We start from the raw sequence: 27,356 nt of genomic DNA, 5'->3' as shown, positions 1-27,356 counted from the left end.
AAATTATTTTCAGAACAGTTTGTTGTAGGTCTTTGCAGTTGATGACTGGTGATGCTCATTCACAGAATAAAACAATAGTTCAAGTATGTATGAGGTCGTGTTCAACAGTCTATACACTAAATAAAATACAATACACACTGCAGCCATTACCTTGTCCTTTATACAACATCTACCTGAGTTTAAAGATGGACAACTTGACTCAGACTGCTAGTAATTCTGGTTATCGTAATGTTGTGTAGCTTAACTTTTCCTTCCCGTAGACAGACATTTATGAGCTTATCTGACTGTTTGGTCTCCATTTGCTGCCCTGTGAAATTTTCAGTGTATGAATTGAGGTATTTGATCAAAAATATCTTGTCTTTATGAAAAGTGACCACTCCTCATTTGATGCGTCGTACCATAATCTATTACAGACATGTTTGAGCTAGTTTTAGTTTTGTGTGGAACAGGTTTAACAGGTCAGTCCTTGCTCTTTAGTGTTGCACAATGGGGACAGTTACACATACACTGTTAAAACTGGAATACAAACTGTGTGCTGTTAAAAAGAATTCAACAATGACAACAGAGCCACATCTTTTGAGGGTAAGTCACTAGTTTCAGAGAATGAGGTCTTCTAACTCGAACATCAAAGGATATTCTCACAATCTTTAGAAATGTACCAGTTGAAAAATTTACTTGCAAATTTATCAAAATATCAACTTTATGACCCAAAGCCACTTCAATCTTCGAGTTATTTGTATTATAAAAGGTTGTGATTATAAAAACACATTTAATGTGGATATGACGCAGTGTTTGTTTCAAAGCTGACAAGTTGTTCAGATGTCAGAACTGGTCTGTTAAATATTGACAAAGTTAAAATCCACTTGATAGTGACACTATTTTGTGTCATCAACAACTGACACCTGCAGAAGTGTTTACAGCTCGTACTTTATATTTGATCACAACAACCTGACGGATCACACAGGACCTTTTCGGACTGGTTCCCAGGCGCTGCCTTGTTGAAGTTCCCACAGCGACCGTCTGCTCCACTGTGAGACAAGCAGTTGTTCTGCGACACCATCATGGCTTCACACTGCCGTCTGTCATAGGTGCATGCTGGGTAAGGCCTTGTGAGCAGCTGTCGGGAGCTTGATAATGTGAAGTAAACGTTCAGGAAAAAACTTTGCAGACACAAAATATGTAAAAAAAAAAAAAGTTATTTGTTTGAAACATAGGAAGCTAACTGATCGATACACTTTAAATTTCATTACATGTAAAGCTGAATTCATACGATTTGCAGTGAAAATGAAGAAACGTGGAGAGGTAGCATCATGACGTTTTTCTAAAGGATATCATGTTCTCTTGCTGGAGATGGTTGAGCAGCTTCTCCACAGGTGCGTAGCGTCGCAGTGTTGTGGCAGAGCCCACCATCAGCAGCTTGTGTTTGGCCCGGGTAATGGCGACATTCAGTCTGCGCCAGTCCTTCAACAACTCGCCTAACTGTTAACAGAGAGGGGGGGAGGGGTCATGTCAGGTTTTCACCCATTTATTCATCCATAAAGAGACAGAGGCTCCAGGATAAGAGTGGAAAGGGGAGTTGGGAAGTAAAACACTTACGTTTCCTTCCTCTGTCGTGCTCCTGACAAAAGAAAACACGATCAGACCTTTGTCTCGTCCTTGGTATTTGTCGACTGTGTTCACCTCCACCCCAGTGAAAGCAGAGGACAGCAGCAGAGCAGAGATGCTCTTCAGCTGTTGTCTGTAGGGAGCGATGACGCCTATATCACTGGGCTTACACCCTGCCTGAAAAAAAGAAATAAGCAGCATAGTCAGCCCACAAGACTATTCCACTCCCACTTATGTCATTGTATTGAATAACTTTAATGCCATAAATAGTTGAGAATCAGTTGATTTACCTTTATTAGCAGTGAAAGCAACATGTGAATGAGAGCAGCCTCATTGTGATTGCTTACACCTCCCTGCTCCACCGACTCCAGTGCCGGCACCTGGAATCAAACAGGGGACACAAACATTAAGACCAGCACAACTCAACACCTAATACACTATAAAATAGTGGTCATGTTGTTTTGACCACTTTCTTCTACAGTTACAGCAGCTGCCCTATGTGCTTCACCTACCACCATAGAAACAATCTATTTCAGCCTATATGTAAAAAACGCAGAACGAACATTTTCTGTCTCAACACAACACATTTTTAAAAAAAAAACACAACAAACTACTGGTTGAAGCACATTCTCTATATTCAACCAACCATTGAGCAGTCAAGGAAGTAAACAGGGTTGCCAGGCAACAAAGTGGCCTGCATCCACGCCAGGTCATGCTGGGGATGAGTCTGAGAGTAGGAAGTAAGCTCCGACTGGACGGAGAGCAGGAAGGGCAGAGTGAGCAGAGCCGAGGCCGTCCTCTCTGATCCACACTCCAGACGACCCTCGTACATCAGGGAGTTACTGAGAGACATTATCTGCCTGAAACAAACACAGTACAAATCATTTACCATGGAGTGGAAATACTTTAAACCCATATAATTAAATACAGTTCATAACGAAGTTAACAGTAGCTACACTTACTTCTGTATTGATAATATTAGCAGTTAATGGTTGTGAAATAGCCATTTGAATGGTTTTATGGATCATAATAAATAAGACAAAGACTAGACACACATATACACGCCTTACCTGTTCATCCGGTACTGTACATTGAGGTGAACCACTGCTTCACTGTGGAGCTCCAGTCGCTTAAATAGACTTTCATCCATCCCAAGTGACCTGGAGAAGAAAATAAGAAATGACCGAACTTGTAAATGATGATGATTATAAGCTTTTTCTGGTAGGAAACACAAATCAACAGACACCTCATTTACACACACACACACACATACACACACACATACACACACACTTTACCTCGCTTCCTGGTTTTGCACTATTGGTGACAGTTGTTGGTGATCTCCAACCAGGACAAATCTCTTGGCGTAGAACAGGGGTCCCAGACAGATGGGCTGGCTGATCTGTGACGCCTCGTCTACGATGCAGAAATCAAACCGCCGACGTGTGAAAATGGGATGCTTGATGCCCATACAGGTGGTCGCCACTACCAACTAGAGAGAGAGGGGATTGGTATTGAATCGGAAGACATTTACTGATTTTATGTTCAGTCAAACGTCCTTAGGCGGGAAAAACATTGGGATCAGCTGTAAAACATTCTAAAAATAAACTTCTAAATAAATAAAAAAGCTGATTGCATTGTTTAACTATTTCTTCACCTCCTTGTTGTAGAGCTGCTCCAAGTCTGAGGGAGAATGAATTCCCGTCTTCCTGGCAATTTCCTCTGTGTAGGGCAGAATATCTGGATGAACCTGGAGCAGGTGGAAGAAAACAGGACAGGAATCAGAAAAGGATGAGGAGGGGGTCACTGAGAGGGGATAATACAGGAGTTCTAGGCTTTTGCACTTTCAAAATATATACAATTGTTATTCCTTAATATTTCATAAATACAGGTTATTATAACTGATAATTACTTATTTTGACACATTACAACAGCGAACCTTCTGGCCCCGTCCAAGACGCAGAAACCCGACCCGGAAACGCTTCAGCTTCAGCAGGATGGTGTCCACTGCAGAGTGGGTGTAGCTGGTCAGCAACACACTGAAGCCACACGCATGTAGGATGCGAACCTGAGAGACAGAGTCAGAAGGAATTATGGAGAGAAGAGTCCTGGTTTTACAGGGAGTAAATAATGATGATTTATGATCTAGGTCATGTTTACAGGTGATGATGTTTTACCAGGGTGCAGATGGTTGTGGTTTTGCCTGTGCCAGGCATGCCAACAATCAGTGTGTAGTCTTTAGACAGCAACACCTTCTTCATAGCCTGCTTCTGGGGTTGGTTGAGTCCTAACACAAACACAACCAAATATTATCCAAAATGCACTAGGGATAATGGTAACAATGCATTATGAATGGGACTTTATAACGGGCGAAAATCTGAAGATTTGTCCGGTTTAGTTGCTAAACGCTTTTCAATAATGTAAACTGTTACACTCTTGTAAAGAAGAAAAAACTACATGCGGCTCTGCTGCTGTATGTGTCATGTGTCTGCAGACTTTATTCACCCACTTTAAATTACACATTACTTATTGATTCGCCCAAGATAGCTTTTAAACATTTTCAATAGTTTAACAAAACCTATTACAATGATCATTTTAGTCACTATAATTATTATATGAAAAGTTCTATCATATAGTCTCCCACTCAACTGATGAGATGTCTTTATATAAGAAAATATGATTGTGTGCAGTTTTTGTTTTTTCAATTGATTTAGGTAAGAAACTACAATTCCAGCATCTTAGCAAAATTTCTTATTTACAAGAAGTTGCCCATTTACATCATTGCCCCCCGAAAACTCAACAGAATACAGAAAAAGACGTGAGAAAGGCACAGAAGGAAAACAGAAGAGAGAAGCTTCGGCACCTTTGAGGATGTTGGCCACGGTGTCTTTGGTCTCTCTGGGCAGAACTGAACTGAGGTTGGAGATAAACTGTGGAGGACGAAGGTCAACGACCAGCTCCCTCAGACGATCACTGCAAAGGGACGGACGTGTAAATAATTAAATAATAAAGTGTGTAAATTGTCCAAGAAACAGTCAAGAGGTGCTTTTACACACAATTACTGTACCGACCTGTCCTGACAGTTCTCCATCAGTCTGGAGAGATTGGTGAGGTGAGTGCTGAGGCCCACTACACCCTCATCAACGTCCAAACGAAACAACACACCACTGAACTTTGACAAGTCTCTGTGAAACACACAACAACAACAAAACAGCTGTCAATAAAGTTCAAAACCATGAATTGTCTTTGGGATGAAATACTCAAGATGGCAGCAATATGAGTTGTTCTCACCTGTCCAGAGTGCAGCTGATCTGTGACCTGCTGACCTCACACAGGTATCCTGTTGCCAAGCCAACAAAACGACCTTCCTGGTCACTAACTACGATGCGATCCCCGCTGGCCGGGCCGCTGTGGACCGAACCCTGCTGTGGTGCGACACTGCTTCTCTGGAAGCGATGGAGGAAAACTCCCTCAGCCTGGATGGTCACTGGACCACTGAGTTGCAGTCTCCCCACACAGCTGCCATTCTTCTCACTACAAGCACAAATCAGAGTTTACAGAGCGATATAAATTAGATACTACAGTTTAAGAAAAGCGTTTTTGTGGTTTATACATTGTGACATTGTAACAGCAGCTGGTGGACGCCGTGAGGGTAAACGTCTAAAGTTTCTTACCTCTCCTCGACCGTCTGAAGCCACACACGCTTTCGGCCATTCTTTGCCTCCATGGTGGCAGTTTCAAGGCAACAGAGCAGCAGCCAGTGGGAAAAATATTTCAGATACGGTGGAGTCAGATGACCCGTCTCCTGCTGCAGGAAGTCTCGCACAACATCCTCGCTGACGTCTGCGGAGCTGCTATCCACCGCTCTGGAGGACGAGCGACGAGAGGTGTGGAGAAAAGAGGGACAATAAGAGAAGAAGTTGTAACTGGTTTAACCTTATGCCACCTGAGTAGTTTCTCTCCTCTTCCATGGCAGCAAAGAGAGATCAAAAAGTTTTACCTCTCATACAATGCACAGTTTCTCTGCTGAGGACAATACTGGCACGTTTGTCTGTCTGTCAAGATGTCAGGAAGTCTGGACAGGCGGCTCTGCTTCGCTTCCCTCTCCACACAGTTGTGAATGTGATGAACCAAAGTGTTCCTCAACTTCACCAGCTCTGTAATAAACAGAGAGGTTTAGTAAGAAAGCTGATGGAGGAGAAGCTGGAGTAAAAAAGACAGGCCTCTCCATTGGTTTTTGCACGATTGTGATGTGGTTAAATTTAGTTGAAAGTGGACTTTCAGTGGTGAAGTAGTTCTGGTGTGTGTGTGTGTGTGTGTGTGTGTGTGTTTTCTCTTTGTAACAATCATGGATCATCAGATACACTTTCATCTTATTTAGTAGAATTGAGAAAATACGATTGTGAATTGATTGTCCACAACTTGCACATCCGTTAAGTGTGCACGTGTACCTCTGCTGTCCATGCGAGTGGACACTACAGGGTGCACGTTTCCAGTCTTGAGGTAGAGCAGGAGGCCGGCTTCGGGATTGTATCTCTCCATGCTCATCAGAGTGTAGAGAATCACCTATAAACACACAGAAACACATTTTGAAACCATAACTGTGAGTCAGGTTAAATGATTTTGAATGAATTTGCTTATAACCTGCCTGAGAGCAGATCTACCCAAGCTGAACACACGCTGGTCCACCAACCTGACTGCGATGCTCTATAGAGTTCGACTCTCGCCCAGTTTTCAGCTCCAGGGGCAAAGTCTTCTCCTCCGGGGTTCTGTGATTGCCCTGTCTTGAACTTTGGATTCGAACACGTGCCGTCACATCAATTTTCCCTTTCAGACCAAATCTCGGTGACCACACGTTCTCCTCGATATCTACAAGCTCTGTAACCGTGACAACCGCTGCAGAGTCCTTATCCCTGCTTGGAGCTCTGCTGCTGCTCGGGCTGGAGTCATGGAAACAGATGAACCGATAATCAGCTCTTTAAGTTGACACAACTTTATTCACATTCACATTTATGCACTGTGATCTACTTTGTAAGAAAACATCCACAGTGTCACTTCTGATGACATTTTAGTCGAAACTTTAGAAAATAAAAATGTGACAGCACATTAATTACACTGATTAATATGAGACTTGGTTAAAACAACCAAGTAGACTACTGCAGTGGTGTGTGTGTGTGTGTGTGTGTACGTACATTTTGAGACTGATGGATTTTGGTGTTGCAGAGTTGAGGTATTCCTTTGCCCAGTGTTCCAGTGAGGGCAGATAATTTTGCAGTTCCTGCTTCATCTCCTCCTGACTCACACCCAAACTGTACCTGGAGACACAGACAGAAGAACACCAACCTGATTGAACAAGACTGATGCTGAGAATATCATTTACAACTAACCAACTGTATTCTTGTTTACTTAAAATCTTTACTGCTCTGCTCAAGCGTTGTATTCCAATGGGATCTGCAGGGTATTATATAACCACTTACATGTCTCCCAGGTACTGAGGACGACGCAGCGCCTGGTCCGCCAGCTTAGTCAGAGTGTCCAAAGAAAAATCTTTGGCCGTAGCTGCTCTCTGAAAGACCTCGTGGACCATTGTGCCGTTCAGCATCTGCTTTGAGCCACCGTCAAAACTCTGCATCGCAGAAAACAGAAAGAATGAGAGAGAGAAAGATTAAAGCATTGGGGAGTGTATATAAATCATCATGAAAACTGTAAAATATAATGTAATATAATATGAAAACATGAATCTATGAGATCAAATATCATAGAGTTGAATAAAAACCTTGTTGAAATTGTGAACCGATAAAAATAAGCTTTCACCATACAGGCTTCCGTGATGAGCTTTGAAGTATTAGGGCCAATTGAAGAGGAAAAAACGGTATTTTGAAAATAAACACTGGATCTGATTAGGGTTGCAAAGGGGAAAATTTCCGTAATTTTCCGGAAACTTTCCATGGGAAGTTAAGCTCGGGAATTTTGAAAAAACTTTTACCGCAAATTAAACGCTGAGCAATAAAAATAATTCAAAACTCCATTTTAAAGATGTATGGAATGCAGCACACGCTGCACGTTGAATTTCAACCCTGCACTGTGCATTCTTCCATCACATGCACAGATAATTCCCAGTATCCTGCACACTACAGCAGGGCTATTGAGGCCACACTACTGCATTAGCCCAAGGACTAGTCAGGAAGTTTTGATGATATTACTGGGGAAAATATATAAGCATGCTGATTGAGGATTGTTCATCTAACCTATTTCTATTCATTTATCCATCAATTGTAAAATATTTTTAAAGACGATTCCAATTGTTTAGCTAACTATTTATATCTCTGGCATTGCATTAGTGTTTTTACAAGCTTTTTCGCATCTTATTCTACAGAACATTGCCACGTGCACTATCTCATGTGTGGAGACATTTCACCCCAGCCAATGTAGAAGGAAAGGCTGTGTACATTTGCGAATACTGTGCAAAGACCTATGTTAAGAATGCCACAAAGATGCAGAAGCATATAGTCAAGTGCCCAAAGTTTCCTCAGGGCTCAAATCAGCTTATGACAAAACAAAATGTTTATATTTATGTCTGTATATGACAAGGTAAATACAGTTAGTATAAATTACCCACAAAATGTCCAGTTCATTCCCGTTAATTCCGTATATTCCCATGGAAAGTTTCCAACTTTGAATATTCCCGAATTTTGCAACCCTAGATCTGATACATAAATACTGGCTCATCAGCACCACATTATCATATGTGTCAGGACTTTGACAATATTGTGTAAGAAACTGTGCGTATTTTGTAGAGAAACCACACAGACTTGGAAGAAATTGGCTCTTCGGTGGAGGAGGTTTGTTTGTTTGTGGTCGACTGTGAGTTTACTGTCAGTTACATCTGCGTGCAGGTGTAGTTTCTCAAGAAACAATGAGATTGGTAACAAGATTTTGTATCGAGAAGTTCTCCTTACTGGTTATCTCCTGTTGGTTTTTTTATTCTTGTAATAGTATGTTTCTTAACATGTTCTGAAATACACCTTTATTCTTGATTATTCAAGTCTTATTCAATCACCTAACTAACACACAGTAAGATCGAAAAGCATTTGAGTGCAACAACATGATGAATGTAATCAAAGTAAATCCCTTGTGTTGATAACATGAAAAAATATTACTATGAGCTTTCACACTGTGCAAGTGTGCTGTCCATTTCAAGATACAACGGGATACAAAGAATAACACGATTATATAGCTCATGTTCTGACATTAAAAATTACACATTGATCCAAAGGAAAACGAATGTGCAATAAAAGTTGATAAAAATATTTTTTTATAATTATACTTGAAAGCTTTTTACCTTGAACATATCGCTCAGTACTGCTCGCCTCATGCAGCGGATGGAGCTGGAGATGCTGGTGCCTGAGATCAGGCTATCAGGCAGTAGAACCAGGAAGCCCTGCTCCCGGTCCACCACCCAGGAGCCACCATCGGAGCGGCCCTCCAGGTGCACCACATCACCGCAACAAACAGGCGTCATCTCCCTGGGAACAGCCAGGAAATGATCATTATTACATACACGCTTAATGAAGACCAATCAGCAAAGATAAATAGTACACATGGATGTATGCGTTTATGAATGTGAAAACACCCGGGCACAAAATAGGAATGACAACTAAACTACTAGGAAAAGGAGCGAATAGAAACAGGCTCATATACAGAAACATACAGGGCCCATTGAATTTGTTAACATGTTGCGCACTTTATCTAAAATATTGGATTATTGCAACAATTTAACATGTAAAAAAAATCGTCAAGCTGAAAACTATTTTATGCGTTACTACATTTGTATGATTAAAAGTATGAAAAAAAAGTAACATTGTACATTAACTGACATTTCATTTTGCAGATTATTTATCTGGGGAGTTTAGTGAAAAATATGATACACGTGATATTGAAAACATGGTTGTTAATGACGGTGTCACCGGGGCAGACGTCCTAACACGTGTCATTACCATCCATCTTTCAGCAGACATGTCTCAGTTGGATGCAGAGATTTGTAGCATGTGATGGTCAGTGTTTTGTGACCAGGCCTCTCCTCAACATCCAACACCCAGTAGCGGTTGTTAGCACCTCCAGAAAGGATCACGTGATCTGGTACCTTACTGTAGGAGCAGAGAGGAACATTATCATCGGAGATGCTCATGGTTGTATTCAAGCATCAGTTTTGTTAATCTGAATAAACTCTGGAGTGGCTGTTCATGTTATTCTCACCGTGGTTTCTTGGATTTAACCTCTGGGACCAAACCTTCATTCTCATCCATAAAGTCTGCAAACCAGCTCTCATCCAACTTCTCTTCCACAGGACACGCAGATGTCATCCCTGGTATTAAAAAAGTTAGCAGTGGAAAATAAACATTCAAAGTTCAAAGATGTATATAGCAAATAGAGTGCATTTATATAGGGGCTTATTTAGATTTAACAACCACTCAAAGCTCTTTACAGCACAAGTCACATTCATACAGCCTTGTCGTTTCTCTAACATATCATTCACACGCCGATGAAGAGGGCGATGTAGTGTTCAGACTGAATAAACCAAGGATCAAACCACCGACCTTCCGGTTAGTGGACGGCCCACTCTACCTGTAGAGCTCCAGCTGCCCCATTAAAGCAGTGTTTATATCATATTATCAAAATGATTGACTTAGTGTCACTCGATACAGAATTCTGAGATATGACAATGTATGAAGATAATTCATATATTCTTCATATATATTGTAATATTTGATCCTGTTACAGTTTTTGTAAGTATAATTACAATATTACCTCCAGCTTGGTCTTGATTGGACGATGGCCCTTTGTCTCCACTCGGTGATGTCATGGCTGTTCTCATGGCCTCTGCCTGTGGTGCAGGTGTGATGGTTTGTGCACTGGGTTTGTGTACAGCAGTAGTAAGTGTGTGAGCGTCCTTGTCCAGACGAGTGTGTGGGTTTCCAGTGGTGTTTGCCTCCGCTGCTTTCTGCTCTGTTATCACAGTGAAACCAGAGTCTTTCTCAGCTTCATCTCTCTCTTCCTGATGTTTGCGGTGGCAAGACACAGACTTCAGTGACACTGTCGGGTGTCTGCTGTCATTGAAGACCACTCCAGCACCACGGCGGTGACCCTCTGACCTCTCAGACTGAGACTTTAACTGGTCACTGGAGAAATGAGGCATCCTCCCATGGCCAATCACAGATCTTGTTAGGTTGCTGCCAGTGGGGCTGATGATGGTTCTCGGTCTCTTTGCGTTGTGCGACTCTTCAGGGGGACTGAAGAGTCTTTTTATGGAGACAGAACATCCCTCTTCCCTCTTTGTTCTCCGCGTATTCTGCCCTTTGGCGTGCGGACTGAGGCAGATAGGGGACAGCTGGCCAGTATTCCCCAGGCTTGTGGCCTCTCTGCTGGGCCTGGGGCTCAGTCGACCTGCCTCTCTGGAGGGAGAGGAGGAGGCGAGCCTGATCTGACTTGTCGGGGTCTCTGGTACAGAGAGGAGAAAATCTGGCGAGGACGGCAGGAGGTTTTCAAGGTCCCCGAGGATGCACCTCTTTACCGGGGAGTGGAGTCTGACTCGAGCGCTCTCATCATTTTTGATCTGAGGTTCAGTCTTGGCAAATGCAGTGATGGAAATCTTACTTGAAAGTGACTCGCCCTAAAAAGCAACACAGTCAAATATAGGTTTGAGTTTCATTACAAAACCTAAATAGACAGTTAAAGCAAGAATAAATTGTTAATGCACAGGACATAGAACAGATGAAAGGGAAAACAAATTGCCAATTTCTATTCACAGAACTGATAAAAGAATGTTCGAAGACTTTTCAAAACCATTGGGTATTGAGATCAATCAAATAGGCCTAATCAAGGTTTTAAAAGTTTTGTTAGTTCTGTCAAAAACATGAAGAAATAAGGAAAAAAATAATAAAGACAATGAAACAAAAAAGGAAACTTACACAAAACACAACAAAGAAATAGAAGTGCTATTTACCTTTTGGGGTTCAGAGGAGAAGAAGGATGAGATGTTCTTCTGTCCTCCAAGGGTCACCTGTAGCAAAGACACCACACATGTACCATCTGTTTGTTGTATGACGAGTCAGCACATTAAAATCATTTTAGACAGTGAAGAGGCAGCAGGTCCAGTGAAGGAGTGGGTACTCTGCTGCCAGTAAACCACTCAGCAGTCTGTGATATCAGCACTGAAACACACTATTATTTTTAATTTCTTTATAGATTATAAAATTATCAAAATAATCTGATAATTTCCAGTTTTTCTTATTTATTTAATATAACAAAAATCTGAGCTCTAATCCTAAACCAGTTCATTTGTGACGTCACAGTTACAGAAGTCCTCAGGGTTACAGAAGTCCTCTCAGCTGGTTTAAAGGGACATTTGCTGCACACCTCCCCTTGGACTGAATGTTTTGATACCTTCACTGTATTTATATAAAAACCTGCAGTCTTGAAAATGTCCCTCTCTACAACAGGAGACCTTTAAAAGGATGTATTCTCCATGTTTGGCTCTTGTGATGTGACTGATGTTTTCCAGCAATACACATAGACAGTTAATAATTCATTTAAATCAATTTCCACCAACAGCTATGGCAGTTATGTCGGTTATTAGTGGTATATCATGGTATCAAATACATATATACACCACTAACTTACTGAGTACTTTTCTTTAGGATATTTTAAGTACATGTTTCATCTGTCTGTGGAGATTCTCAGTCATCCAGGTCGTGGTACATCCAAGTCCTAAATACTGGTCAACTGGACTCGGTTGAGTTTCTTGAAGACGTTTCTCTTCAGTTCTAACTGCTGGGAGTCCCAACATGTTTCATACTTGTATCATTACTGTGATACTGTCATACTACTACTACATACACACACCTGACATCCTCTGAAAACCGGATCTGGGTGCACCGTCGTGTAGTTTCATGTAAATGAATGAATACGGTGTTTCCTGCGAGTGGAATCATTACCCACCTTGGTTTTCTTCAGTCTGGTTCTGTTCATGTTGACTCTGATCGAACCACAGGCAGGTGTGCGAGTGTGTTAGTTATTAACGGAGCGGGTCAGTTGCATCTGTCCGTACAGAGGTCAGCTTCCTTCACTTAGAGCGACTCTTCGGCTCCATCACCCGGAGAAGGTTCACTGACACACCGGCCTCACCCAGCGGCACTTTCCGTTAAAGTACCGGCGGCTCGGACGCTTGTCGTCACGTTCTCTTCACCGTCTTTCCGCCGCATTTGTTGGTTTATGGTCTGTTTAAACCACCGGGGCGCCAAATTTCAGCTTCGCGGAACGGAAGTGACGTCCGGTACAGTTCCGCTCAGTTTTTTTTTAAATCAACTTTATTGACATCCCGTAGACATTGTGCGTATTGTATTGTAGAGCAAATCATACAAACCCAAAATTAGGCCCAACAATTATTTAATTATGGGACAATGTGCTGTTTTTTACAGAAGCGTATTGCATTCACTTGAAAAATAAAAGTTCAGTTTTTCTGAGATAATTATCTCAGAAAAACGACCTTTGGTCTCACTGAGGAACAGCTTATTCCAAGCTCTACTGAATGACGTCCTGCGGGACATGTTGAATTGCTATGTCTTTGTCTACTTGGACGACATCCTCATCTTGTCCCAAGACGTGGAGGAACATATTCAACATGTTAGGTGCCTGGTGGAGAACAAACTCGTTGTTAAAGTTGAGAAATGTGAGCTACTTACCTCCCCAGTCAGTTTCTTGGGGTCTTGTTATCAAGCAGTGGCAGGTGAAGACAGACCGATGTAAAGTTCAGCCAGTGTCAGAGAGTGACACCTAATCCGAGAGGAGACAGTTGCAGCGGTTTCTGGGCTTCGCCAATTCAAGCGCTTCATCCGTCTTTGGAAAATCCTGATGGACTCAAGCTGGCTCCTCACAAAACTTATACAGTATGGCTGTATTTAAACTTGATCTTATCTCTGGTCTGTTTTATGATGGTCATTTGATTTGCCACTGAAATGAAGACTTAAAGGTACAACAGCATTATCACTTTTAATACTCAAGGCAAGCAAAATGTTTTAAAGTTGGGAACATTTTAACTTCCAAAGCAAGAGCATCTACTGAACAACCGAGGAATTATAAGTAGAAACGAGATTGTTTAAGGGAAAAATGTTTTTGATATTGGTTTTACTCCTCTACGTCGTCATCCACTGTAACCGTAACTGTGTCTTTAGAGCTGAACGTTACATTGGTTTGTGATGGAAATCTGGAAATACAAGAGGCTGGAACACCAAATTTATCTACGTGTATTTTAATAGGGGCTTTCTGCAGAAAGGATCAACCCAGAGAGTTACAGGGATCTCAGAGTGAAGATGGAGAACAGTCAAATGGAGGATCTTATATAGGAGAACAAGGCTGTTTGCCTGAGCCAGTTCAGACTGGTTCTGTAGGCACAGTTTGAGACAGGAATCAAGATACAGGAAACTGATTTGCATACATTTCCATTGGGTTCTTTGGACAGTCAATAAGTAATGGAAAGGTCATACAGGTATATAAAAAGGTCATACAGGTTTCAAGTCATAAACATTTCAGGTCTGGAGTCTTAGACAGGTATGCAAAAAGTTACTCTTCAACTATAAAATAGGTTTCAACCACACTTAGTCATTTTCCACTACACTTAGTTATTTTTCCACTACAGGCTCTAAGCTGTAAATGATGAAATAAATGTCATTGGCAGTTGTAATGGTTTTATGAGTTCTCTCCTGCATGAGTCTTCATGTGAATGATTAAATGGGAGCGTCGTATGAATCGTTTCCCACAGGCGGCACAGCTGTATGGCTTCTCCCCTGAATGAGTCTTCATGTGGCGCGTTAGATTGGACTGAGCACTGAATCTCATGTTACATACAGTGCAAGTGTACGGCTTCTCTCCAGTGTGTATTATTGTGTGCTTGATGAGATCTGCTTTCTCTCTGAAACTCTTGCCACAGTCAGAGCAGCTGTGAGGCTTCTCCCCCGTGTGGATTCGCATGTGAGCGTTCATGTTCCCGACCTGCGTGAATCCTCTGCCGCAGTAACTACACGTGTGCGGTTTCTGTCCAGAGTGCGAGTTCATGTGAGTGTGCAGATAGGAGCGCTGGATGAAGCTTTTGCCGCAGACACTGCAGCTGTAAGGTTTCTCCCCCGTGTGTGTCTTCATGTGGCGAGTCAGGATGGATTTAATCCTGAAATTCTTGTTGCACACGCTGCAGGTGTACGGCCTCTCTACCGTCTCCCCGGCTTGCTGGGGTTTCTTTACACCTGAGAGAGGGGGACTGCTGTCTCTCCACTCATCATCACTGTCTTCACTCATCTGGAAGTCACTGGTCGGCTCTGACGCACCACAGCGGCCTCTCTCGGGTTCTGCTCTCAGCTGTTCAGATGAGCTGCTGGGCAAAGGGTCTGCTCTATTTTCAACCTCTTGGCTTCGACAAGGCGACTGTCTTCCATCTTCATCACTTCTCTGCACATAGATGATATTGAACATTGTCTCTTTGGTGTCAGCCTCCTCCTGCTTTTCACCTGCCTGAGCGGCCCACTGTTCATCCTCCTGTTCCTCTTTAACCTGCAGGGGCTCCTCGTCATCCTCGCCCACGTCAGTCGCCTTCTCACAGAGGTCCTGCTCCGACGGGATGTCCTCTTCCTGCACAGAGAGCTGCACAGGGCCTGGATATTACACAAGAGGAACGAAATTTAGTCCGATCAAAAACACATTCTGATTTCTATATGTTCAATAGAGAACTAGAAAAGTATTGAAACACACGTTCCAGTGTGAATGTCCCTCAGAATTTTGCATTCTTATTAGCTTAGTCAATGAGGTTATGTTTTCCGCCCTGTTTTTTTCCCTTTTTCTTTTTGGTTGGTTTGGTGCTCAGCAAGATTATGCAAAAACTACGAAACCGATTTCCATGAAACGTGTTGGAAGGATGGAACATGGGCCATGAAAGAACCCAGTAATATTTGGGTACATAATGAATAGTCCCAAATAGAAAGAAGCTGTGAAAATGTTCACATAAGATTAGACAAGATAAGATAATCCTTTATTAGTCCCACAAGTACCACAAGGGCAGTCAAACATTTAAATCTTTAAAGTAATAATACGTGTAAGGAAATGTAAAAAAATAGAAAACAATATAAATGGAATGAAAACGATTACATACAGTGTAAACAGAATATGTACAGTGTTTAACCTGAGTGCAGTTAAAGTGCAGTCCATGAGGTGCGTGTGGTCTACTGACAATGTGATTATACTATTATTTATTATATTCACTTCTTGTTATATTCAAGTCAGTCCCCAAACTTTGAACTGAAATTGACGAACATGTATTTGTCTCTGTTAACTCAAACATTAAAAGGTACATTTTTTTACATTTGCCCACACCAGGAGCAGATTTGGATTAAACCTAATGTAAATAATGTAAAAAGATGATGCTGAAGTTTAGATTGAATCTTCAAATGTAATGTCTACCCCTATATATAAAAAAGCAGGTGATTTGAAGTGAGAAACTACTTGAATTCTTATCTCAAATTTGAACACAGGCATTTCTGTGACTTAATGGAGCCAGCCATTTTGCATCCTGATACACACAAGGGATGCAAAATGGCGCTACTTTCTGTGTGCTGTGTGGCGGACTGACAGACACCTTTCTGCAGACACCTGAGGAGTGGTGGTGGTGGAGGTGAAAGTTAACCTGTCGTTACCTTGGCACCGGCTCAGTGTGCGCTGCTGCTCCATCCGCTGCCTCGAGAGAAAAACCTCCTGCTCATAGTCTCTGAGAGTTTGTTCGAACAGGCGGAAAATGTCCTCAGCAGCTGCGGCCAGTTTCTGCTGCACCGCAGCTTTGAGGAGTTGTGAGTTGGACATTGTGTCTGAGCAGCTCCTCTCTGGGTTCGGACCATACACAGTCTCTGGTTTGAACGCGGCGAGCCGCTGCTGCTGCTGCTGCTGCTTCTGGGTTGCCAGATACCACCCGAAAAACAAGTAAACTCTCTTATTGCTGGAAAAGGCGAAAAGACGCACACTCGTCTTCCTTCCATCTCTTTGAGGGTATACTGAATGAATTCTCGGGTGAAAACATCAATTAATAATAATATAGTAATAACAATAACAATAACAATAACAATAATGATAATAATAATAATAATAATAATAATAATAATAACAATGGCAATAATAATAATAATAATAATAATAATAATAATAGTAATACACTTTATATTATAATCAGTTAGCCTAAAGTTAGTTTTTTCATAATTACTAATGTTATAATGAATGTGCTTGTTTGATGGCATGTTTCAAATGAAGTATTTCTATAAGCCAAACATCCTGGATATCATTGTTTTTTTAAAGTAAAATACAATATTTTTTGTTCATGGACCAATATTTATTCGCATCTCAAAAATGCAATTGAGATATTTTGTGTTTGTATATTTTAGCTATCCCACCAATCAAACAGACAGAAGCACAGATGGTGATGAATATGCACAGGGCATCTGACTGATCAACTTCAGCAACTCTGTGGACGAGATAAGTCTCTGAGTAAACAGACATGGCAACACAACAGGCACACAATGGACCCAGCCCCTCAGCTTGATGGAGCTTTGCTGCCACCTACTGGTCTGAAACAACACCATCATCATAGACGTCTTCAACAGTGGGTTGTTGAGCTTTTTATTAGGTTATTCACTTTACAGCTTAGATCTAATCTTGAACGTTTTGACAAACAGAAACATGAACAAATTCAAGGCTGTTTTATTTTGTAAGACCTACCAACCTATTTACCTACCTAGCAACCCAACTACCTACCTACCTACCTACCTACCTACCTATTTTCCTGTCCATCCGTCAATCTGTCTGTCTGTCTGTCTAAAAGCCTACCTACCTACTTGCATACCTACCTGCCAACCTACCTACCTAGCCATATACCTACCGACCGATTGACCTATGTATGTTCATGTCTATCCGTCCGTCTCTCTGTCTAATAGCCTACCTACCTACCTACCTACCTACCTACCTACCTACCTACCTACCTACCTACCTACCTACCTGCCTACCTACACCTACCTGCCAGCCTGCCTGCTGCCTTCATAAGAAAGAAGCAGTGGAGTTTACATTTACAGTAGCTGACCAGCAGATGGCAGCAGATATCGTGGAATACAACCGTGAGCTTCATGATATAAATGACTGCAGTGCTATTATTTGACACTTTAAAATGCCAATGCTTTTATCATTATGAGTGATATTTGCCTCAGTGAGCGTTGATATCTACCAGATTTATCATAGTACAAAAACAAGATAGGATGTACAGGTTAACTGACACTTTTAATAAAACAGATGCATGTTTTCAGTACAAAATTCATCATCATTTTGAACTACTTCTTTCTCACCTCTTGTGGATTTTTTCAACTTATCCTTTATTATTTACTTTCATTCTCATGAAGTTTTGAAGATAATCTTTTGATGTGAAATATGCCAAAAGCTGCTTTGATGATTTATGTCTGCTTTTGAAAACAACTTCTTCCAAAAATCAAAATTAATACAATTTCTATAGACAAATTATTATCAATGATCAATCCTAACAGTCTTTTCATTTTTTACCATCATTTATTTTATGTTTTTTCATTTTATGTTCATACCGTCTCAGTATGTTTTCCTCTGAACTTATTTCTTTGTGTCCCTGCATGTCAGGCTTTTGAAAAATACCAGAAATACCATTCATGGTATTGTTAGTTGAGACATTGGGATTAAAGTTCACTGTTTCTGTATAGTCAGACAATAACATACCAGTGGGGGCCCCCCACACTTGCACACATGCAGGCACACACACACACACACACACACACACACACACACACACACAGCATCACGTATAAACTTTACATGCCAACATGACAGATGCTTCTGTGCCAGCTCACTCTGCACAGACCCACCACCTCCATCTCTTTACTCTTAAAGTCCAGCTGAAATTAAAATACTTTGTTTTGACTTGTTGAGTGTTTGCATCTGGTTTCTGTCCTCAACTGTCAGTCACATGGAAAACTGGAAGAGTAAAATTTACTTTTAAAGTGAATACATCTACAGCTGGTACTCTTGTGATTATCACTGGTTTGCGCACGCACGCACGCACGCACGCACGCACGCACGCACACACACACACACACACACACACATGTTTACATTGTATTGTGAACTGGTAGCTGTAGTTCAAACACTTGCAAATTGGATCTAGTGGATAATGGTTAAGTAGTGCATCATCATTGTTTTCTTTCAGGTAATATCTGCAATGTTTTGTTGTATGATTATAAATGTACAGTGTTATCTGCAGGTATTTGGGGTGTAGCTTGTAAACTGCAGCTACCACAGGAAAACAGTGTGTGTTACCTGCAGACCCAGCTGTCGGTCAAACACAGTGCAGAGGCTTTTTCTTTTTAACTCCATACCTCTTAGTCTTCACCAGTTCATTGTATCACTTCTGACATCAGAAAGAAAACCTTATTGTGCCCTTCACAGCATTTAAAGTGTTTAATCTCCCTTACTCTGAACTTGAAGGATACTCAGAAGGATCAGAACGTTATATATATATACGACAGAAGAAATATATATATATATATATTTCTTCTGTCGTATAGTTCAAAGAGTTCAAGATACACAGAGCTCCGACAATTATTCTTCCTCTCTCGTAGAAGCTGACACACTTTCCTTCGAGACAACAGTGTTAGATATTTTTCATCAAGGGCTTCAATGCCAATATCACACCATCACAAAAAGCCCAACACAACTGCGCTGTTTACTGAAACACATGTTGATGGTGTCTTCTTTCATTTTGATCTAATTGCTTTTGGGTGTCACATCATTGTTTCTTTGGAATCTAAAACCATGTTGAGTTCCATGCTACACACTTGGAGAACATTACAGATGACAGTTGGACAGTCCGAGAAAGATCTCAAAATTAAATGTAAAACTAGAATGTTACTCAGTAGATCATATACAGTCTATATATAACAGTCTCATTTAATTCAAAATCAAGCTGCATCACATTTCATACACTCAGGCAATCAGGCATACTCTGTCAATATGCCAGATTTTTTCCACCAAAATCCATGAATTAAAAATGTCCTATATCTCAGATTGTTAAAGAAAATTATAATTTGTGGTAATCTGTCTAGTCGTTTTTGTGTAACCTTGCTTACATACAAACAAATAGACAGAGTGAAAACATATCCTTGGCAGAGCTAACAAATCATTAAAGGAAACATGTTACGAGTGGTAGGATACCACATCTATATGATTTCCTGTTCGTTCTAAATTGTGTAGGAGTTACTCTAGAAAACGTACAGCCCACTTACTGACAACATCAATCATCGGCTTAGTTAGGGCAAAGTCAGGTCAATTACTGTGCTAAGATCTGAAAGAGATCGCTCATTGTCCATTTTATTTCTGAAACTCTATTCACAGCCCATTCTTCAAATAATCACAATAATCATTTGGTATTTCAATGTACTGAGAGAATCAAACGTGGCCTAAAAGAAAACAAGATGACACAATCTATCCTTGTGGCAAATGAAAACATTATTCCCAGAAGTATGCAGGTATCCTTCTTTCTCTAAGTTGTGTCTTGAAGGACTTTGACATTTACGCCTGACACCTGTTGTTCGTGTGAAATCTGTCGATATGAATTTGCTGCATCTGTCAGGTCACTGCTGTTGTTGACACTCATGTCAACATGTGGGTGCAGCAGCTCAGAGAGATTACTGGATCAGTGTGCACCACCCGCTGCATGTGAACCTCCATGATGAGGGAGCCCAGCGCGGTGTGAAGGATGAGGATCACAGTTCTCCCTACATATTAACACAATCTGACCCCCTCACCCCACTGACTCGTTCCCTCACTCACTTATTTCATTTAGTTTTTTAATTTTTTACAAAAGTCAAAGCCACATTTAGTGAAAGAAGGACAAGTTAAGAGTGACAGAGGTAAAGACACAGGGGTAAACTGTTTTTTGGGAGACTCATTAGCAGCAAAGCAAAGCACCTGAATACATGATTCATTTGACCTTTGAATCTCTTCCGACATATTAATGATCAAGCTCCTTAATATGTTCAGTCATGTTTAACTCATTAAGTTGTCAAAGACTGGCTTTAAAGTCAACTTCTCATGTAAAGCATACAAGGAGAGTCTTTAGAAGCTTCACTTGTGAACAGTGTAACCACGACAAAATCCATTATTGTATATAGAAGATATATGTTTCCTATATATAGCTTATTCCTACTCCTTTACCAAGGGTGGCATGTTTGCATCAGTATTTGTTTGTTTGTGAGCAGGATTACACAAAGACTATTGGACAGATTACAACAAAACTTGGTGGAGGGATGTGGTGTGGGGTCAGGGTGGATTGTGGATATGGCTTAGGAAAGAACCTATTACATTTTGGTAGAGACTTTCTTTAAAATAATGAAATAGTGTGTGTTTTTTATTGATTTCTCAGAAAATATTCATGGATCTCAATGAACAAAATCAGGCAGGTTTAGAGGATTGATATTTTTTCAAGTGTGGGAAATTTGGAGCAGATCCAAATAAAAATCTAGTGAATTTAAATGTGGTTTCATCAGGGGACTGTCAGGCCTCGGTGGACTTAAATGCTCTACTGGGTTCCACTTAGTTAGAAATAAGTTAAATGAAAAATCTTCATGACATGAAGGAGCTAGATGTGGTTAAAACGTCTGGAAAAGATATGTGAACATTTTGTAAATTCTGGAGTAAAGACATTACTGCGCTAATGACAGAACACTGTAGGTTGAGCTCCTATTCTCATCTCTCTTAATAAACTGACACAATGACCTGGGCCTGGTCATGAGCACCATGGAGATAACCTACATCCCTGCTTCAGCCTATATGAGTGTGAGCCTAAGAGCCTGTCTCTAACACACCTGTCACCTGAGATGGAGGCTGACAGCAGCAGCTGCGTCTCTGTGTGTGAATGTGTGACAGAAATCGATCAGCGTGACTGATGGATGTTGTTACTGACAGTTACCTCCAGGTGAGGAGGAACCAGGGCTGGGTGAGGACGAGCTGCATGTCTTGGCAATGGCACATCAGGGTGTTTAGCATGAACCTATGAACATCTCACCCCCTCCTAATGAAGCAGTTGGTGAATCTGTGCATTGGAAATGGTGTCACGCCAATCCTAGCCAAGTAGCACTAAAGTAGACGGCTGTCGAAATAAGAATCATTAGCTGGTAAGTGATACAATTTTTGAGATACATTTTTCTTTGTATACATGATAGAAGTGGAGCGCTTTATAAAGTGGTGGTTGGTGGTAGAGTGGTGCATACAGTATGTGTGTGTGAATTTTTTACATTGATTTACTTTATTATTTACACCAGTATTTACTCGTTTACTTTAATATTTACTCTGTGTGCTAAAGCCTCGTGACTGTATGACTGTAGCACCATTCTACTCTACTGAGACGGGTGGGGGCAGGAAGTAACCACCATACAACCACCAGCGAGGAAGTTCCAGAAACAACAGAAAGAATACATAAAGTAACCAACATGAAAATACAAAATTTAAGGGCAATTTTCTCTAAATGATTCTCAAGTTAATTTGTGGTTTATTTGTGCTTGAGGGTCGTTGGTTTTATCTGTAGTAACCTTTTCATGCACAGTAGCACAGAGAAATTAGTTTCACTGCAGAAGAACTGTGGAGAACGATTGTTTATAATAGCTTTGTTATTTTAGCTGCCATTAATATAAGACAGAGCAAGGAGTTCTGCCTGTTGATCAAAAAGTAAATAGTATGTTGAACGTACATGTTTGGCCCCGAGGTCAGTATCAGAAAGGGATCACATGACTGAGAGAGTTTGACAAATGATCTGAAAAGTGGTAAGATCACAATATGTATTTTACAGTGTCAGCATGAATAACTGTGCTGTTCACTGTCCATGCTAAACATCATTTAAGAAATCAGCAAACACAACAGAATTTCTGCATATTTAACCATCTTACCTGTTTTAAAGAGATTCGCTACACGCATCAAATTTTAATCTTACTTTTTTAAAGCAGAATATTTAAACTATTATATCAGATAATGTTACTTCCTGCAGCCAAAGCTAAAACAATCCTAATTTACTCATTTATGAGTGAATCAAATATCTTTACTTTGTCCTATATATGAAAAAAAGTGTGATTCAACAAGACATTCAAATTTGAATCCAATTTACGCATGCTGGAAGTTAAGCTTTATTTCAGACTCCATATCAGTATAGAAAATATAATACAATAAAATTCTTGCAGAAGGTCGGAATTCATCATAATTAATTAGTTGATCATAATGTCTTGTCATATTTTACAATAAGGTGCATGTGCACACACTAACACACAAGTTGGCGCAGCTATCCTTATTAGGACTTTGTATTGACTTCCATTCCTTGTAGAGAGCCAAAGCAAAACCTTATACCGAATCTTTACCATGACCAGTTCATGACTAACCGACCTCCATCTAAACACAATTCATATCTCACCTCTAACCTTAACCAGGAGCTGAGGAATGGTGTTTGGCCTCATTAGACCAGGCTGTGGTCCCCATGAGGTCCCCTGTGCTTGACAAGATCAATTTTTCTTGTGGACAAGGTCCTGAGGAGGTAACAAAAACAAGTATGCGTGCACAGACACACTAACACACAAAATGGGGACGTACAAATTGCACATTCAGCACAACACACGCACACAGGAATATTCCCACACCACACACACTCGACAGGGAACATGTCAGATTCTCCCATTGCACAACAGTTCAAACTTCAAACTGACACAAGAGCTTTTGTTTTCCGTTTATTCAAAAATCACCACGTTGTTGGATTAACACTATTTGAACATCCAGAGCAGTTTCAATGGTAGTTTATTAATTATTTTTTTATTTCAGCACTGACACTGTGCATAGCAGCAAGCAGGGTATTCTTTAACCTACTGTATGTCCCTGTGTGTGTGTGTTAGGACAAAAGTATTTAAAGTATTTGATGAAACGTTTGTTTTGGTTTGAGACGTCGGTGCTACTGCAACAGTTATCGATGCTAAATATTGTTTATATGATAATTAAACAGGACAATACTTATCTACTGAAAATGTTTTTAGGGAGCAAACTGTCACAGAAGATTAGTTTCTACTTCTTCACGTTCACTCAACCACAATGAGCTCCAGCAGAGGTCAAAGGTGATGCATTTTTCAAGGACATCCGTACAGAAGTTATTAAAGGAGGAGGAGGAGGAGGAGGAGGAGGAGGAGGATGTTTCTCCCAAACCACAGTTTTGCTGTTTCAGTATTTATAAGTGGTTATTGTGCACCGTGATCTTGATGATCTTTGCCATTGATCCGACCCCGTGGTTAGTCACCGACGCTGCTCAGATACAACGAGCGGCTGAAAATGAGATCCAGTTCCTTAAGTTGTTTTTGTGATGACAACTCCGAGATAAAATTTTAATGGGATTCTTTACTGTGAAATCTGTGCCACCCAGACCACCATGACCCCCCCCACCCCCGCCATAAATCTACCTACAAAAACAGCTTCAACGGCAGAAGGGTGTGAGTTTGGATTCTTTCGATAAACAAAGTCATTCATCACAGTCATGTGGATTCTAAAGCTACAGCTGCAGTCTGCACTGAAGTACATGATCACACATGAGACTCAGTCAAGGATACAGCCAGAGAGATACTCAGCAATATTACACTGCACACTACATGGCTTCAGAACACATTGCTGCTTTCTATTTCATTTCCTTATTATACATATAAAAACTGCTCTTTCAGTCACTTCTGCAGTTGATAAACAGACTCCCCGAACTGGAGCATTTTAAATATGTTGAATGAAGGTGGCTGTGGGAGGAGAGAGAGGATTTGCAGTTATTGCAGCACAATGTTTCCCTTTCAATATATAACACTGATATTGCACTACATTAACCCCATCAGTGTTGTGCACCGTGAGATTTCAGATCCACTTGTTTCTGTCAAGAGTAGAACTCAGCACACAGAGTCGGGAATAGGTTTTTTATTTACTGTGCATGACTGAATTCTTTCTAAAAAGCTCAATAACATCATCATTTAATTTCCCTCGCTGACCTTTTTCATTTTCAAGCTCATTGACTCACGATGTTTTACAACTTGGAGCCAAAACACCGAAAATATAACAAGAGACACGAAAACTCCCTAAATCCACATCTATAAAGTTCTAAGAGGTTTTTTTTGACTGCCTGGCCATTTCAATTCGTGTAGGTTCACAGGAGAAGGATGTAGGTACAAGACCAGACTGGACAAATAATGTCTTTATCTTCTGAAAGCAAAGCTGAAGATGCATCTCTGATTACATGATTATTTGTTGTGGGCCCTGAGACTGTTGTTGCATCTGAGACTCAATCTATTTCCACGGTTGGTTTATTGAGTGCTGTCGTCGGTGTTAAATGCCAGCATCAGATCCCACTGATTGCCAGACGAATAAATGAGTCGCACATGATATTGGTTGTTGTTGTGCAGTCATCTGGTTGATACATTCAAAACAGTGTGATTGTATCTACTGTGCACGTGGCGTTCACACATTCACCGCCACGCTCCACTGGATGTTATTCCTAATGTGGTGTTTGTATGCATTTGTTGGTGCTGGCTGAAACCGTTCACTACTGAGGGGAATAAAGAGGAATGAGTAACATCAGGAAGTGTGGTTCTAAAGATCGTCCTCTGTGCTCCTGCTGCCGTCCACGCTGAGTGATTAGGTTCGTTTGTTGGGTTGTGCAGGGCTAAATGTCAGCATCCGACCAGACACAGGACTGTGAACCAGACTGATGAAGGACCGGGATCCTCCCACACAATATTGGATCCGCGACATAGTCACTGTGTGTGTGTGTGTGTGTGTGTGAGGTGAGAAAAGAAGCGCAGATAATATATCTGTGCAGACTGAGGAGGCTAATGGATTTACTAATAATCTGAGTGCACCGTGGTTTCTGATATTGAAAATTGAATATTTATAGTTACACACACACACACACACAAGACTCCGTGTTTTTCAATGGTGAATCTGAGTGTTTTGTTTTTCTTTTCTCCTTGAATATGTGTTGAACCCCCCCCCAAAAAAATCCTCTCCTGTCACTGGATAGTTTAGTTTTTATCAGGCACAAGCAAATAGTTAAACAACATATATACAAATATATACATTTCTGTGAATGTATGTGTAACTGAATTTAGATCCCAACACCACAACCAGGTTGGTGACACATTGGTCATCTGATGTATAGCTCAGCTGTGTGTACATTACCTAAACATAAAGGTGTGGTACATTATACATCCGAAATGTGATTATTACTGAGCTTGATGTTTTTGGTCCCTGTCACCAAACTAATGTGAAATGTTGTCGGGTCGATGTGGTGTGTCGTGCTTCTTAATTCAACAGTTTTGTAGTTATGTGAGGATCATTAACTTTTAATAAGATGCCCATTAGTAGAGGTTAAATGGGTGTTAGAGGACATACAGTTCTCTGTGTGTGTGATGTTTGCTTGTTTGGCCCCATGGAAAATACTTCACGACATTTTCCGTTTGTTTGTTGTTGTTTTGTTTGTAACACTGCAGTAGCTGCACTAATGAACCATTGCAAACTGAACGGCCCACGGTCTGCAAGCCCGATTAAAGAGATGCAAAAAGCAGGAAATGGAACCGACACACTGAATAAAAATCTGAAGATTTGATATGTGATAGAATCTCAGAGGACAAACTTGTGCTGAAAGAAAAGGTGCGACACATCCGTACACTCGGCAGCACGGCCGTTCACTGGTGAATTGTGGGACTTGTGAGGAAACACTGCTTCCACATGACCAACTGTACTACATGTGTCATTTGTTTTCATCGTGCAGAGCAGCAGCCCTGTTGCACTCCATTAGCTGCACTGCTTATCCTCTGAGGGTCGCGATAGGAGTCGGTCCCACCTGCAGCAGCGACTCTCCAAGTGACATTACAATTAAGGAGGCAAGTAGCACGCTCTGTTTGAAATGTCAACATGGGACACGAGTAGTACATGTGTTTGTAGGCTCTGATCTCACACAACTGTGACACTAATTACTTAGGCCTGATGGTGATAATAATATTTCTTTTCTGGTTGTGGAGTTGCCGGAGTAAGAGCTGGTGGGTTGAGCACGAACCAGTGTCGTGTTGGAGCAACGTAAGGAGGAAAATCCTGTTCTCCTCTCTGGTGGTGGTAGGAGTAAATTATTAATAGGTTCCGTTCAGCAGGAAGTCCTGGAAGCAGCAGGAGAAGCACGAGTAAGAGCAGGAAAGAGAATACGACAAGTACATAATAATCTGCTGGTTCCACATTAACCTGCATTGCAAATATGTTCAGTTGCATTTGTTTACTTTTCATTTCCTGGAACCAGCCAACAAATTCCTGAAGGAGATTTGCAAACTCGCCAGCGTAGTCAGACGAACAAGGCTCCTTCTGAATGTTTCAGCTTCTCATCCCTCTCAGCACATTCACAGGCCTGCACCCCACTGTCTCTGTCAGAATGCAGCCAACAAACTCAGATGAAAAGCATCAACTTCCAAACATATTTGTCTTAGTATTTCATCCAGATGTTTGGATAACGATGCTTGAGATCACCGTTCGTCTTAATCGCAGAAAAAATCAATTGTATGTCTGAGATGTTTAAAAAAATATATATTTATTGATTGCCTCATATTTGGCCT

The 27,356-nt window shown here is 41.0% G+C and overlaps 2 protein-coding genes across 2 annotated transcripts; both read right to left on the bottom strand.

The window, feature by feature from the left end:
- Positions 1 to 93: 93 nt before the first annotated feature.
- On the bottom strand, positions 94 to 12,927 carry dna2 (DNA replication helicase/nuclease 2). The gene is made up of 25 exons (XM_035151297.2): positions 12,604 to 12,927; positions 11,609 to 11,665; positions 10,414 to 11,275; positions 9,862 to 9,970; positions 9,603 to 9,752; positions 8,948 to 9,131; positions 7,083 to 7,231; positions 6,798 to 6,920; positions 6,299 to 6,545; positions 6,057 to 6,171; positions 5,606 to 5,762; positions 5,280 to 5,471; positions 4,897 to 5,139; positions 4,677 to 4,790; positions 4,469 to 4,578; positions 3,783 to 3,892; positions 3,545 to 3,673; positions 3,263 to 3,355; positions 2,904 to 3,097; positions 2,676 to 2,765; positions 2,252 to 2,465; positions 1,896 to 1,985; positions 1,597 to 1,782; positions 1,333 to 1,479; positions 94 to 1,136 (listed from the first exon to the last, which is right to left on the bottom strand). The coding sequence occupies exons 1-25, from the start codon at positions 12,631 to 12,633 to the stop codon at positions 1,083 to 1,085; spliced, it is 4,149 nt and encodes a 1,382-aa protein (XP_035007188.2). The 5' UTR covers positions 12,634 to 12,927; the 3' UTR covers positions 94 to 1,082.
- Positions 12,928 to 14,082: 1,155 nt separating this feature from the next.
- On the bottom strand, positions 14,083 to 16,534 carry LOC118109123 (zinc finger protein 260). The gene is made up of 2 exons (XM_035155971.2): positions 16,341 to 16,534; positions 14,083 to 15,305 (listed from the first exon to the last, which is right to left on the bottom strand). Exons 1-2 carry the CDS (start codon positions 16,501 to 16,503, stop codon positions 14,350 to 14,352), a joined length of 1,119 nt encoding a protein of 372 aa, XP_035011862.2. The 5' UTR covers positions 16,504 to 16,534; the 3' UTR covers positions 14,083 to 14,349.
- Between the last annotated feature and the right edge of the window lie 10,822 nt (positions 16,535 to 27,356).

Source organism: Hippoglossus stenolepis, chromosome 1, assembly GCF_022539355.2.
Source record: "Hippoglossus stenolepis isolate QCI-W04-F060 chromosome 1, HSTE1.2, whole genome shotgun sequence".
NCBI classification, from domain to species: Eukaryota; Metazoa; Chordata; class Actinopteri; order Pleuronectiformes; family Pleuronectidae; genus Hippoglossus; species Hippoglossus stenolepis.
This window is presented reverse-complemented; position numbering and strand designations above follow the sequence as displayed.

Bases quoted from the DNA above. Each gene is read 5' to 3' on its own strand.
- dna2 (XM_035151297.2), bottom strand. From the start codon at position 12,633: ATGAACAGAACCAGACTGAAGAAAACCAAG. The intron at 9,132-9,602 runs GTAATGACACGT...GGCTGTTCCCAG, and splicing joins TGTCTGCTGAAAGATGGATG to GGAGATGACGCCTGTTTGTT. The intron at 6,921-7,082 runs GTAAGTGGTTAT...CTGTGTCTCCAG, and splicing joins CCTCAGTACCTGGGAGACAT to GTACAGTTTGGGTGTGAGTC.
- LOC118109123 (XM_035155971.2), bottom strand. From the start codon at position 16,503: ATGTCCAACTCACAACTCCTCAAAGCTGCGGTGCAGCAGAAACTGGCC. The intron at 15,306-16,340 runs GTAACGACAGGT...TGTAATATCCAG, and splicing joins CACACTGAGCCGGTGCCAAG to GCCCTGTGCAGCTCTCTGTG.